Here is a 15707-nt window from a genome sequence, read left to right as displayed (position 1 = left end):
CCCAGGCTACAGCCGAAGGTTTACAGGATGGTCACGTGACCCGTCGGAACCAGTGGGATGCCATGAGACCTCAGGCACTGAGAAGGGGCACTTGCCCGCTGAAACTGGACCTGGGAGGAGGTACAGGAGCCACCTTGTGTCACAAAGAAAGTGCAGCGCTTGTCTGTGAACGGAGTCGGTGTGAAAGTGAGCAGAGCCAAGAGAGAGAAAGAGATATGAGCCCCTGATCAAGTGGAACCCTGGACTTCGGTTATGTGGACCAAGCATTTTCTTTTTGCTTAAGCTGGTTAGGATTTGGTTTTCTGTCACTTGCAACCAGAAGAGCCCTAACTGATCCATCGATAGAGCATCAGCAAACTCATCAGCCTGTGGCCATGGAAATGACACACATGCACATGTATGAACATACTGCACACGTATGAACATGCACACACACATGTGAACATACATGCACACATATGAACATATGATGCATGTAGAAGGAGGCAAGACAGAGCCTAAGCATGGATACACAGTGGATTCAGACACGTCCTGGCTGCCGCAAGGGCCTCTGGGAATGACCTCCTGGGCTCAGGCCCACCCCTAAGATTTGCAAGGCCCGGGGCCAGAGTAGAAATGGAAGCCCACATACCACGTGGCTAAATAGTTAAATGTTGTAAGTCAAGCTAACAAAACTGTTACATAAAATGTGCCCTTTCCTCCTTCCTTGACAAATATACCTTCATAACAACCTGGAAAGTCAGGTGAGGATGGGGACTTCTCATATGCAGTGATCTGGGGAGAGGTGGCACCAGCCCCCATCCTGCCCCTTTCTCTTTGACCATTGGCTCCACCCTGAACCATAAGGTGCCTTGCACTCTCCATGTGGACACCTCACTCCTTATGTCCAAGCTTTGTCCACACCCCCTGCAAACAGCTGTCCCTTTGGTCACCCCTAGTGACAATGACAGCATGGCTTTCCCTTCGGACGTCAGCCCAGGGAAGAGGCTCATGCAGGCCTGGAGGTGGGCTCAGAGCCAACTGGGCAGCAAACTCAGGGTTCTAGATACTTGTAGTAAAGACTAGAAGGGCAGGGCACAGGCTTCTGGTGGGTAAGTCCCCTTGTCCTGGGAGGAGAAGCTGACCAGAGGACAGTGAGGGCAGCACCTCCAAAGCATAGGCCTTGGGAAATGGCCCCTCTTGCCTGGGCTAAGGGGGGTACTAGTGGATCCAAAATACAGGGTGGGGCCGGCCCCGTGGCTTAGCGGTTAAGTGTGCGGCTCCGCTGCTGGCGGCCCGGGTTCGGATCCCGGGCGCGCACCGACGCACCGCTTCTCCGACCATGCTGAGGCCGCGTCCCACATGCAGCAACTAGAAGGATGTGCAGCTATGGCATACAACTATCTACTTGGGCTTTGGGGAAAAAATAAATAAATAAATAAAATTTAAAAAAAAAAAAAAAAAACAAAATACAGGGTGTTTCGAATCTATCAGAATGTGTGGTCTTCAGGATATTTTTCCTCTCCACTGACATCCGCCCCCTCCTCCCTCACTGCCTCCTGGGAATAAGAGACATTATGTATAGTAGTTATTTTTCCAGAAACTTGTACTTCCCTCAAGGACACCAGCGAATGCCGCTTATGGCCTAGGTGAAAGACGCAGCACTCTAGGGGGTGGGCTAGTTACTGTTAGGAGTCTACTGGAAGCACCTGGAACACGGGACAGGACAGCCATGTGTGACAAGCAGCAAGGCCAACACAGAGGGCATCTCCTGGGTGACCAGGATTCCTGGTGGCCAATGCCAAGTGCAGGAGAGGACACACAGGGGGACACATGGTGCCTTCCCAGTGCTCCTATGGTGTGGGCCTGGAGGCCATGTCAGGGACGCACTGTTTCGTCCCTGCTATTGCCACCCTAGAGCCATAAACCCTGGGCAGCTCTTGCGTGAGAGAAACCCAGCGATACTAAATGCTTCAAAAACAGGAACTCTGGGTTTGCTGGGAAATTGTCCAGTTTGGAGACAGTTCTCTTTCTTCAGGGCCCTCGCCCCAGGAGGCCAGGCCCTGACCAGTACTCTCACTGCCCGTTCACGCTATTCTTCTGCTGTCTGGATGTGCTGAGGGATACAACATGGAGGAGATGGTGACAGTGAGTGACAGCATCAAGGCCTGGGCACTCTCTCTTGCCCAAGCCTGAGGAAGTAGGCACCCTATAAAATCTGTAGGTTTCTCTCATGCTCTACCTCTGTTTAGAACCTTCTAGCTGTCCTCTGATGTCCCTGGTATCTGTCCCACCACTTCCTGTCTCTACTCTCTCTTCCCTGGAGGATCTTCTGACTGATGACCTGGTTGAATGACTGTGTGTCTCATTCCCTCCCACTACCACCTCCAAAGATCTGTCTGTGGATTTCCCCCTTTGATCTATGCCTTGAAGCAGGCAGGCAAATGCTGCCCCGCCACCCCCACCTGTACCCAGCCCAACCTTTTAGGTCATGCCCCCTGGCCAAGCCCAAGGTCTGGGTATCCTGTTTGACTGAGGCAAGAGAGAGTGGACCAACCACAAATTATGGTGATGCAGAGGATTGTAAGAATGACCTTGAAGGAAGTGATTTTGATTTTGACATCGATTATGAAGATAATGATAAAGGTAACCGTAATGACAGTTCTGAGTATGAGGACCATATTGTGATAATGGTGATAATGTGATAATGGTGATGGTGTTGACCAAGGTGGAATTGACGATAATGTTGATGTTGTGATGTAATGATGGGATGGTGATGATGGGATTGGCAATGATAAACATGTCAATGCCATGACAGCAATGGTGATGATGATGGCAGGAATGATGATGGGGATGTAAGCACTGATGAGAGAGTAGGTGATAACAATGTTGATGGTGATGAGAGTAATAGTGGTGATGATGTTGGCGTTGATGAGATTGGTGATACTGACAATGTTGCTGTCATAGCAGTGATAGTGATGATAATAGCAGGTGTGGTGATGGTGATGGTGATGCTAAGAGTGGAGGTGATACTATTGTTGATGGTGATGACAGCAATTGTGGTGATGGTGCATTGGTGTTGATAGAGGTAACAGTGTTGGTGACATGATGATGATGACCACGCTGAGTTTCATTCTGTCAGAGACGCGGTGATTAGATCTCACTGCTGGGTGGCAGAAGGCACTGGTCCCGCCCTTCACCTATTTCTTCTCCGTGGCCTCTCTCCACATCCCCTTTTCTGCCCCCTCCATGTTCCTTCCACCCTCTGATGATCTTCCAGTCTGGAAGGACACTGTTTCCCCAAAGGGACCAGGGCAGGGGTTACAGCAGCAGCAGCAGCAGCAGAGGCAGCTTTATCTCCAGATGTTTCCAGGGCAGCAGCCAACCCTCATTCTGACAGCCTTGAGCACACACTGCAGTAATTACATTATTTGTGGCTTCAATTTTGAATCCATTTTCTGGTCATTGTACAGTAACTCAATGGTTCGCAGTCATTGCAGGAGTCCACAGCCTGAATGCAGTTCCCCCACCCCCTTTCCATGGCAGTTGTAGTTGCAGCAAAAATTATCCCAATCAATTTGCGTCTTAAAAGGAATTGAGCAGCCCAGAGAACAAGTGAAGGCAGAGGAGCCTGGCGAGCGCTGGGTGGATTCCAGGTCTGCTCTGATCAGGCTTGCAAGAAAACACAGACGCTCTCTGGGCTGCTGGCTCAGGTGCTGCCTGGCAGTCACTCATCTTTTAATTTTCCACAAAACATTTTAAAATAAAGACAATAAGTGAAAGTCTCTTTTAATGGGGAAAGGCCTCCTGGGCCTCATGTAGAGGGAAGGACTAATTCAACAAGAGCTGCTGGGGCGGGCGGGGCCAGGCTCCGTGCCTCTGCGTCTCCTCACCCCACAGGGCCCAAGGTGGCTGGATCCAGCTGGCGGGAAAGGCAGTGGAGACAGGAACCTCTGCCTGGGGAAAATGAATTGTTGCTAGGTTAATTAGAATGAGGCCCAAGTTCACCCCCCTAGAAGAGTTCTAATGATGCTCCTGAGGAATGCAGTTTAAAAAAACCAAAGATCAAAAGAAAAAATAAAAATCACAGAAAATGAGGTTCCTCGAGGGATGGAACGTGCCCAATGGGGAGCATGATCCAACAGCAGAAATTTCTCTGGGCCCAGACAGTGGTGCTTCCAACCACAGCAGGTGTCTGTCTTAGGTATATTAGCAGAGGGACTTTAAGGGAGAGCGATGGCAGAGAGAAGCCACTTAAATTTTTTTTTAGTGACGTATAACACAATATAATAAAGTACGTTAATTTTAGGCACAGACTTCCATGGATTTTTACATATAACTGCACTTATGTAACTACTGCTTGAATCGAGATATAGAACACTGCCAAGATCTAGAAGGTTCTCTCCTCCCCTTTCCAGTTAACATCCACTGCATGCTCCTCCCTCCACCAGAGGTGACCACTGTTCATTCACTCAACAATATATTTGTAAGGCTCACCCGGGATGTTGTGTGCAACAAGAGTTTGTCCTTTTTTATTTGCTGATTCAAATTCCACTGAATAATTATACCCTACTCTATCCATTCTCCTGTTGATGGACCTTTAATTTATTTCCAACTTTGGCCATTATCAATAAAGTGTCTAGGAACATCCTTGTAGGCGTACATTTAGCTTCAGTACTTCCAAACAATTCTCCTGAGAAGTTGAATCAGTTTTCACTCCCACCAGCACTGCGTAGAAAAAAATAAACCTCAAGCCCTCCCTCCCACCATAGACAGAAAATCAGTTTGAGATATATCATAGAGCTAACGATGAAAGATTAAAAAAAATAGAGCTTCTAGAAGAGAACATAGGAGAATATCTTTATGACCTTAGGACAGACAAAAACAGAACATGAAAGGCATTAACCATAATGGAAAATATTGATAAATTGGACTTGTTTAAATTAAGAACTTTGCTCCTCAAAAGATACTACTAAGACTGGAAAAGGCAAGCTTATCCATAATAGATATATGCAATACATACAGCCAACCAAGGGCTCTTATCCACAATACATAAAGACTCCTATGAATCAACAAGAAAACGACAAGCAACTCAATTTTTAAAAGTGGTTGAAAGGCTCCAAAAGGCACTCCAGGAAAGAGAAGATTCAAATTATTTATTAGCATATGAAAAGATGCTCAACATCTCTGGTCATCAGGGAAATACCAAATAAAACCACAGTCAGATACCCACTACAGAAACCACCAAATGGCCAAAATTTAAAAATAATTTGAAAATAAAACAGACTTTGCCAAGAGTTAATAAAGACGCGGAGCGAATGCAACCGCCAACCAGCGCTGGAGGGAGTGGAAACTGATGCAGCATCTTTGGAAAACTGCTTGGCTGAACATATGCACACCCTATGACCTCACACTGCCTGTCCTACGTATGTATCCAACAGAAATGCGCACATCAGTACGCAGAAGACATCTACAAGAATGTTCATCGCAGCACCACTCCATGGCCCCAGATGGAAACAACTCAAACCTCCAACAGCAAGTTTGATTTTTAAAAATCGTGGTATATTCATAGAACGGAACACTACCCAACGATGGAGAACAATAGATACTGTCATATTCAACAACATTGATGAATCTCTTGGATATACTGGAGGGTGAAAGAAGCAAGACTCAGAAAAGTACACATTGGTATTCTATTTACATAAAGTTCAAAAACAGGCAAAACTGGTGTACGGCACCAGCAGTCAGAACAATGATTCTATAGTGCAACAGTGAAAAGGCAGAGGGATGTGTAATCTAGTGGAAGAGATGGATAATGATCACATAATCACACACACACTCACGTGCACATGCACACACGGGGTCAGGGTTGTGAAAGAAAAGTCCAGTGTTATACCATGGAAGCAGGGAGACCTGACCTCGTCTGGGGGCTTGGGGAGGGCTCCCCTGAGAGGAGGAGGAGGAGTTAGCCAGACAAAGGGCAGGGCAGAGGTGGGATGGGGAAAGGGAATTACAAGGAGAGGGAACAGCATGTGCAAAAGCCCTGAGGTGGAGGAAGCATGGCACCCTGAGCATGGCAGGTGTGGCTGGAACCCAGAGGCTGAGGGAACGAGCAGCACAGATGTGGCTGGAAGATCACGTTGGGGCTAGACTGGATGGGCCCTCATTGGCTCTGATGATGAAATGGGGAAAGAATGACACACCATCCAGGGTTTTAAGCAAGCGAGTCACGTGACCTGGTATAGACTGGGGAGGGGCTGTGGCTTTGGTCGCTTGGACCAGTCTGGCTAGACCATCCAGAGCTGGGTGTTTCTATCTCAAGTCTGCTCACTCACCACCTGGCAGTTCCACAAAGTGCGGGACTGTAAGTTCCTGCTGGAGCAAGTGCCTCGGAAGGCTCTGAAGCTCTGCCCTGGGCTCACTGCTGGCTGGGGAAGGTCCCTGCGCTGAATCGCAGGTGAACCACTAGAGAGTCATCACATTATTCTAGAGATTTTTAGAAAAAATGGACAGAAGACCCAGCCTAGCCCTTTGCGGGGGTTGCGGCCACGTGGGCCTCTGTGTGCTGATTCCAGGCGTTTGTCCTGTGTCCTGACCTTTTTACTGAGCGGTTTTGATTGAGTTCATTCATTTTCTAGATGGACGAGGCTGGGCAGAGGGTGCCAGCGTGGACTCTGCAGGGAGGCAGATACCTGACCGCACAGTGTTGGCCGCAGGGCATGCTGGGGAGGGAGCGGGGAGGACGCGGGCAGAGAGGAGGGCGTGCCAGCACCGGGAGAGGGGTGATGGGCAAAGGACCACCCTTTGAGGCTAACAGGGTGAGGTGCCTCTAGTCTGTCTGCAGGTTGGCTCTGAGACTCAGGGCAGTGGCCTCAAAAATGTCAGCAGTAACCATGTTCAATGTCAGGGACCCTCCAACCTCCAGCACACAAGGCAAGGACGGGCAGGGCAGGTGGGACAGGGGGCAGCAGTGGGAAAGTGCCTGTCGGTGTGAGGCCCAGACCTGATGGCCCAGTGCGTGGAGAGCAAGGCAGCCAATGTAATAAGAGCAAAGTCCAACATGGCACTTCATACGGGCCAGACACTGTTCTAAGTCCTTCAGAGAGGTGTGCCCATTTTGTAGATGAGAAAACTGAGGCACAGAGCATTTTGCCCAAGGTCACACAACCAATATCAGAGTGCACAGGGTGCAAGTCCAGGCAGTCTGGCTTCAAGCCGACACTACGCTGCCTTTCTGTGCTGAGATGTTTACCCACAGTGTGGCTTTGGAAAACAGAGCCAGCAGCAGGCAGCACCCCGGCAGGTCTGCAACTGGGAGCCCAGGAGACCTCGATTAGCTACTGGGAACCCCTTAGGAAGACCAAGGGTCCCCTGTGGATGGGCCTCAGTCTTCCCAAGATGCGTGAATGACGCTGTCCCCAAGCTCAGCTGACAGGGATCCTGGGCAGTGATGCTCAGGCTCCCATGCCCTATTCTCACACCATTCATCACTGATTCACTCAATGATCGTTTCACTGAGCACTTTCCATACACCAGTCTTTTAGGTGCCAGGCTACATCAGTTAACAAGAGACAGTCTTCCTTTCAGTGGTGTTGGAGAGAAGGGGAAAGACACTAAACACACACAATTATTTAACTACAAATTGTGACAAGGGCCTTGAAGGAGAAAAGCAAGCATATTATAGGAAGGATGACCTATTCTTCTCTGGGAATGAGGTTCCTTAGGCCCGAGATTTTTAAATGGAGTTCCATGGAACTCTAGGGTTCTACGAAGTTACTTCCAGAGTTATCTAAACCTTTAAGTTTAATTTCAATTAAATATATATAAACCATATTTTTAAAAACAGTAACAAAAGAGCATACTTATATACTCAAATGTGCTATATGCCACGTTGCTCATTCAGGTTTTGACAGCTACCTTTTTTGCGTGTGTGTGAGGATGTTGGAACAAAGTTCTCTAGTCCCTTCTGTGCAGTTATTGGAGTTTATTGTAAATGTGTCACTAATGATGCAGGATGCAGCCTAACATTTATTTATTTTTTTTATTTTCTAATAATCAGGTGTGGGGAAAATTGTTCAATTGGATTTACTAAATTTATTTTTATGAACTATGATTTTCTTGTTATTTTGCAGCCAAAACAAAATACGAAAACGCATTGAATGCTGAGGCCAATGTCAGATTTCGAGTGTCAATCACAGCCTCTGCGGTCAAATGGTTGGAGCCATAGAAGCAGCTTCATTGTTTTGAGCAAGTCTTTTTATGGCTAGTAAATGTTGCACATTTGAACTTATACATTATTTGTTTTATATGTATTTTAAATATTGATATTCTGGGTAGGATTTCAACTAAAGAAAAAACAAGTTTGAAAAATGCCAGCTTTGGTCCAGAGGTGTTGGAGACCTGGGCTGGCCTCCATACGGCTACCTCCCCAGCCCCATCTCAGGCCCCCACCCCTAACTTCTTACTCCCCTCCATGGCCCCTCATTCCCTCATGGCCTCTCCCAGTGGCCTGGGAACTCCTGATGAGCAATCCACCGCCCCTGGGGGATGACACAGCCTCAGCTGAACCGGGACTGAGGCAGGTCCTGAAACCAGACGGAAAAAGCTCTAAGCCCAACCCCACCCTGTGCTTTGGCCCGTTTTCAGGACCTTGGACAGCAAATGCAGCCTTACCCCCTCCCCAGAATGGGAAGAGAGCAGTCACGGACTGCACACTCACCCTTCTTGGTGGCCTCGAAGCTGTCATGGAAGTGAATCCTCTGGATGTCATAGGTCAAGGTTGTGTTGGGCAGCAGAGTCCTGTTCCTGTTGATGATGTTGGCAGAAAATCGAAAGGCATGCTCCTCGGCGTTCATGACCTGGGCATTGGGGCCGTCTGCATACTCAAAGATTCCTCCTGCAAGAGATGGGTAAAATTGTGTCTGCTGGGGAAGCGGGGTGTGGGGGGGGGGTACGGCTAACAAAGATGCTTGGCTCAGAAGGTTTTATGGACAAGATTCTCCCCCTCCCAATGTTCAATAATATCCTAGATAATTCACATACATAGAAATTGTGCTGGAGCATAAGAAATATGGAAATCTTCCTAGTTCATTTCACTCAGCTAGCAAATTCCTGATAACAGAGACTGAGAGACAGAGCTAAAATAAAATGACCAACTTAATAACATTGCTATGAAAATTCTCCATAGAGGGTTGGCAAGTAGAATCTACCAGAATGTAACAAGGATAACATACCATGATCACATAAAGTTGTATCCCAGGAATGAAAGGGTGGTTCAATATAAAGAAATCTATGAATATCATTCCATCACATCAATAGTTCAAAGGGGAAAAAAATATGGTCAACTCACAAAATGCAGGAAGGCATTTGATAAAATCCAATATCTACTGCTGTTAAGAATGCTTAATAAACTAGCACCAGAACAGATATTTACTTCCTTTAAGCATCTTTAGCTCAAATCAGCTTTTAATATCACACTAATGGTGAAACACTAGAGGCATTCTCATTAAAGAAAAAAAAGGAGGAGTGTAAAGATTCACACCAAACCATTAACCAATGAAATAAGAAAGAGAAAGAATTTGGAGGCATACCTCTTGGAAAGAAAAAAATCTTACTTGCGAAAGATATAAATGCCTTCTTTAAAAACCCTTAAGATAATCCCTAAACATAAAAACCAGTAAGAACTAGTAGGAGAGTCAAGTTAAATGACCAGTTAGCACAAATTAATAGTGTTTCTTTATATCAGCAACAACCAGTAAGAAAACTTAATAGCAAAAGGATTTCCTTTACAATACTGACAAAAAGATTAAATAACTAATAATAAACAAATAAGTGTGCAATTCCGGTATTAAAGATGACAAAAACACCTTAAGTGAGAGACATAAGAGTAAACTTGAATGAGGAGGTGTGTCATGTTCCTGGATGATTGGGTTCAAGGGTAGAAGTGTCAGTTTCCTCCAAATTAATTTTTCAGTTTAATGCAGTTCCAATCAGAATCATAGAAGGATATAGCTTTTTACTTGAAAAAATGACTCTAAAATGCATCTGGAAGACTAAACAGGAGATAACAGCCTAAAAAGAGATGAGAGGTAACTTGCACTGCCCAGATTTAAAATATAGCATGAAGTCAAACTAATTAAAACCGTGTCGTAATGGCATGTGAAAACACGGATAGATCAATGGAAGGAGATAAAAGCCCCCAGAAAGAGATGCAAGTAGAGATAAGTATTTAAGACATGATAAAGGTGGCTATTTCCAACCAGTAGGTAAAACATGAATTATTCATTAATTGTGCTGAGACAATTATTCAATTATTTGGGAGAAATTTAAATCAGATTCCAATCTTAAGTTATATATCAAAATAAGTTCCAGACAGATTAAAGATTAAATAGCAAGAAAGGAAGGGAAGGAAGGAGGAAAGAAAACACTTTAAAGCACAAAAAAATATATACATAGGTGCATATTATACAATTTGAGGTGAAAGAGGCCTTTCTAGGCCTTCCAATAAAGTCAGGAACCATAGGAGAAAGATTGATGACTCCACAGAAATAATAGAAAACTAGTATATATCAAAACTACCATAAACAAAAATAAATGGCAAACAACAAACTCAGAAAAATATTTGTAACATATATGGCAGTATAAAGGTTGATGTTATTATTTTATAAATAGCACTTAAAACTCAACAAAAAAGACAAATACTCCAGTAGAAATATGTGCAAAAGGCGAGCATGGATGTTTCGCAAAAGAAAAAAAAATACAAAGGAGCTAGTAACGTATAAAGAAATGTGCATCCTCCCTAATAATCAAATAAACTCAGTTTAAACCAACAAGGAGATACCATTTTTTGCCTGTCCCATTGGCAGACATATAAAATAAATTATAACACCCAGCTTTGCCGAGGGTGCTTGGAAACACACTTGCTTAACTGTTGGCGGGAGCGGGAACGGGTATACTCCGCCTTCCTCGATGGCCATTAGAAATGTATCAAAAGCCTTAAAAAGGCTCATGTCTTTGGCTCAATACTTCGGTTTCTAGGAAGTGACTCCAACAGCAACCATGGGCACACAGATCATGTATGGGGAGGGGAATCCAGAGAAGTCCAACACCAGAGAAACCGTAAATAAACTGCCATTTGCTATACATTTCCATATAGCAGCAAAAATTTAATGATTTGGGAAATATCCATGATATATTTTTAAGTGAGAAACAAAGCTCACAAAGCAGGAGATGCAGTGTGACCCCATGTTAGAAGAGGAAGAACAGAAGGAAGATGAGAAGGACGTTTTATCACTGATGTAAGAACAGAGACATTTCAAAACAACGCAAAGGAATAGTCCTATATGGCAGATATCTTAGTTTGTTCTTTCCGCTTTTCTATATTTTCCAAATAAACCTTTGTTCTTTTTAAAAATCATTCATCGAGGTATTATTTACATTAAGAAATTCCACAAAATTCACCTCGTTGTAAGTGTACAATGATTTTTAGTAAATTTACTGCGTTGTCCGACCATCACCACGATCCACCTTCTGAGCGTGTCCATCACCCCAGTAAGATCCCCTGAGCCCACTTACAGGCCATCATCGTTTGTACCCCTAGCCCCAGGGAACCGCTAATTTACTCTCTGTCTCTAGAGACTTGTCTTTTCTTGACATTTCATATAAATGGAATCACACAATCTGTGGTTTTCTGCATCTGGCTTCGTTCACTTAGCATGTTTTTGAGGTTTACCCGTGTCGTAGCGTGCATCTCTACTTCATTCCTTTTTATTGTTAAATAATATTACTTTCTATGGATGTTGTTGTTGTTAGTGCTGCTGAGTTGATTCTGACTCCTAGCGACCCTGTGTACAGCAGAGCGGAACCCTGCCCGGTCTTTTTGCTCCATCCTCTCATCTTCTGGCGCTGTATCAGACAATGCTCTGCTGCTATTCACAGGGTTTTCATGGCCAATTTTTTTGGAAGTGGGTGGCCAGGTTCTTCTTCCTAGTCTGTCTTAGTCTGGAAGCTCTGCTGAAACCTGTCCACTGTGGGTGACTCTGCTGGTATCTGAAATCCTGGTGGCATAGCTTTCAGCATCACAGCAACGTGCAGCCGCCACAGTGTGACAATCGACAGTCGGATTTCTATGGATGCACCACATTTTATTTACCCATTCTCCACCAGTGAACAAATAAATCTTCCCCCTGCCCCCTAGTACTCCAGCAGGCTTACAATTTGTAACACATAGCGTGTATGCATGTGAATCTGTGCGGGTGTGCATAAACACACTGAGCACGCACACAAAATAAAATGAGAAGAATGCATCCCAAAACGTTCAGAGGGGTTTTCTCTGAGTGGTAGGATTACGAGCGACTTTAATTTCCTTCTTTGTGTTTTCCTGTATTTTCAAAAAGTTCTGCAGTGAACATGTGTTATACTTCTTATCAGAAAAGCCATCATGTGATCGTGTATATGTATTTAAATGAAAATAAATGATCAAAATACCATATGATCCAGTAATTCCATTTCTAGGAATATAAATTTAGAAAAAGAGATACAGGAACACATTTATGTATAAAGATATTCTTGACAAAATATTGAAAAAAAGAGAAACAACTTAATGTCCAAAAGTAGAAGATTACTTAATATATTAAAACCCACTCTTAGGGCAGAACAACTTGTAGGCATTAACAGTCACAGTAGAGGATGGCATGATATGGTGTCTGGGTTTTGCTTTGAAATAATAAGGGAGGGGTGGATGGGAAGGGGTGCAGATCAGATAGGAGGGGCTATGGGTTGCTGGTTGATGGGGCTGGGTGGTGGGTATACGGAAATTCATTATACCATTGCCCCTAAGTGTATATGACAGACATTCTCTGTAATAAAATATTCTTTAAAATCATGGTATAGGGGCTGGCCCAGTGGCCTAGTGGTTAAGTTTGCACGTTCTGCTTCGGCGGCCTGGGGTTCGCTGGTTCGAATCCTGGGCGTGGACCCACTCAGCAAGCCATGCTGACGCGGCGTCCCACATAGAGCAACTAGAAGGATGTACAGCTATGACATACAACTATCTACTGGGGCTTTGGGGTGGGGGAAAGGAGGAAGAGTGGCAACAGATGTTAGCTCAGGGCCAATCATTCTCAAAAAAAAAAAAAAAAACCAAAAATTTATATTAAAAAAATTATGGTATAAACAAGACAAAAATAACAAATGATGGTAGTGCAATCAGAAAAAAGACACAATTACCATTATTTGCAGATGCTATTACTGTCCTCTTAAAAACTCAAGAGATTCAGATGAAAACCTGGTAGAAACTAAACAGAGAGCTCATCAAGGGGCCAGCATACAAATATAGAAAAACATATAGGCTTCCTACCTATCGGCAATAAACAGTGAGGAATTATAAGGAAAAACAGAGACCCTATTCACAAAAGCAACAACGAAAAAATAAAATCCTCTACAATAAACATGCAATTCCTATATCAAGAAAACTACAAAACTTTACTGAGGGTCATAAAGGAAGACTTGAATAAATGGAGAGACATAACTTTCTCCTGGAAGGGAAGACTCAATATTGTAAAGATGTCAGTTCTCCTCAAATTAATTTATAAATTTAATGCAATTCCAATTAAAATCAAAAAGGACATATCAGAAGGGCATACACCAAAATGTTAACAGAGGTTCTTTCTAGAAAGTAAAAAGATGATGGATTGCTTTTACTTAGTACTTCTTTTCCCAGGTCCTCTGCATTTTGTGAGAGCTTTGGTAATAAAAACAGCTTTAGAATACTTAATGACATAGAAAATGCTCATCCTTCCCCCCCGCCCCCAAGCAACAAAACCATATTACAGCATGATACTCATTTATCAAACAAAAAGCACATATCTGTATTCATAGAAAAAAGACTGGAAGGATTTGTACCAACATGTTACCAGTGAGTATCTTTAGGTAGCAAGGGTTTGTGGATACTTTTAATCTTGCTCTTTGTAGTTTCTTGATTTTTCCATATTATTTACAATAAATATATATTATTTTTATTATCTTAAAATGTAAAAATTAGAAAAAAAATTTTCGAAGAGAGCCGGGGAGAGGTCTGGTCATTACTGACCCCCATCCCAAATGAAGGTCAAAGGTCATGGGACAAAGAGCCATTTCCTAGGGCTTCACACCTCCTCACCTGCCTCTCAGACCTTGGCAGGAAGGGAGGAGAGGAGAGAGAGAGGGGCTAATATGTCATAAGGGTGGTGACCTGTCTCAAGCCACTGAGACCCAAGCCCAGAGGATACATAATTCAGTTCCACAAACACCCACCCATCTCTGCCACATGCCAACCTGTCCCTGGGCGCTGAGATACCAAGAAAAGTCAGCCCTGGGCCCCTGCTCTCAAGAAGCAGCACTCAGCTGACAATAAGCACTGGGCTGTTAGACAGTAGCAAAGAGATTCTCAACTTAGGCTCCCGCAACAGCCATGCCTCAGTCCAAACCGTAGCTCTCTCCATGGGGGGAGTTACTCAATCTCTCTGAGACTCAGTTTCTCCATCTGCAAAATGGGGTACATACTTCAAAGGGTTGATTGTTGCAAGGAAGAAAGAAAACAATGTAGCTAAACGCGAGGCACACGGTGACGACTTAATAAACATTAATTCTTAAAGGAGGAGAGAAACAAGGCTGTTTAAAGAAAAGCAAAACGAATTTTGAACTTCCACATTCTAGGGCAGGGGTTGACAAACTTTTCCTGTAAAGGACCAGATAGTGAATATTTTTGGCTTTGTGGGCCAGATGGTCCACTGACCTCTGCCACTGTAGCATGAAAGTGGAAGACACATGTAAACAAATGGATGTAGACACATGTAAACAAATGGGTGTGACTGTGTTTCAATAAAACTTTATTTATAAAAACAGGTGGTGGGCTGGATTTGGCCAGAGGGCTGCAGTTTGTCCCCTCTTCTAGGGGGAGGGAAGTCTTTATCTCAGAGGTAAAAGCGCGTTCGGGCCTGGACGGAGAAGGTAAGACTATGATAGTACTGAATTGCTGTGCAAAGGAAACAAAGATGGGATGTTGGGTGTTTGAATGGGGAGGATGGGAGAGAAGGGCCTAAGAGAAAGAGAATAGTTATGAAGTGAGCCCAAAAAGGGAGAAAGAGGAGGAGAATATACCCCAGGCCCAAAGGTGGGTGAGGCCACGGCAGGAAGGGGCTGTGTTGACACGTGATGGCCAGTACTTAGTTTTCAGTTATCCTGCACTGTGCTGTCATCTCCTTCCTTGCGGGAGCCCACCCTGTAGCACAGTCTGCCTCAGAAAGCTGACAGCGGCTTGTGCTCTCTGGGGAAAGTGAAGGCAGGCGGGCAGTGCCCAGCACAGAATGAGGCAGGGCAGACAGCGGACAAGAGGTGGGATGACAGAGGACACGGAAAATTCAGCAGAGAAGGAACTTGGAACAAGAGTCGGTTAGGAGAAACTGGAAGCCTGGAGCATTCTCAGAGGCACTGCTGGGGCCCCCCCAACCCCCCACCTCAGTGCAAGGATGGGAGTCATTCTACTCGAATGTGTTAGGGCAAGGTGACTCCAAAAGTCTGAATGTCTTGGGACACCCAGGCAGCCAATATTTGAGTTCAGCATAGAGGTTCAGAGAGCGGGTTCTGGACGCAGGCAGACCTGGGTTTGAATCTTGCTTCCGTTCATAGGCTGCCCTTTTCTCCAGGGAATTGTTCTCAGTTGAAGGGAGCCACCTTGCTCAGAAGGTCAC

At 44.7% G+C, this 15707-nt stretch overlaps 1 protein-coding gene across 1 annotated transcript in view; it reads right to left on the bottom strand.

The window, feature by feature from the left end:
• GRIK3 (glutamate ionotropic receptor kainate type subunit 3) overlaps window positions 1-15707 on the bottom strand; it is a 218980-nt gene that overhangs the window by 79133 nt on the left and 124140 nt on the right. Inside the window, exon 2 of the mRNA XM_087446265.1 lies at window positions 8699-8875. Coding sequence (XP_087302391.1) covers window positions 8699-8875 — 177 coding nt within the window. The remainder of the gene's footprint in view (window positions 1-8698; window positions 8876-15707) is intronic.

The sequence above is a fragment of the Ceratotherium simum genome, chromosome 22, assembly GCF_057802395.1.
Source record: "Ceratotherium simum simum isolate JZ-2026a chromosome 22, ASM5780239v1, whole genome shotgun sequence".
In the NCBI taxonomy this organism is placed as follows: domain Eukaryota; kingdom Metazoa; phylum Chordata; class Mammalia; order Perissodactyla; family Rhinocerotidae; genus Ceratotherium; species Ceratotherium simum.
The sequence above is the reverse complement of the archived record's forward strand: the minus strand, read 5'-3'. Positions and strand labels throughout refer to the sequence as shown.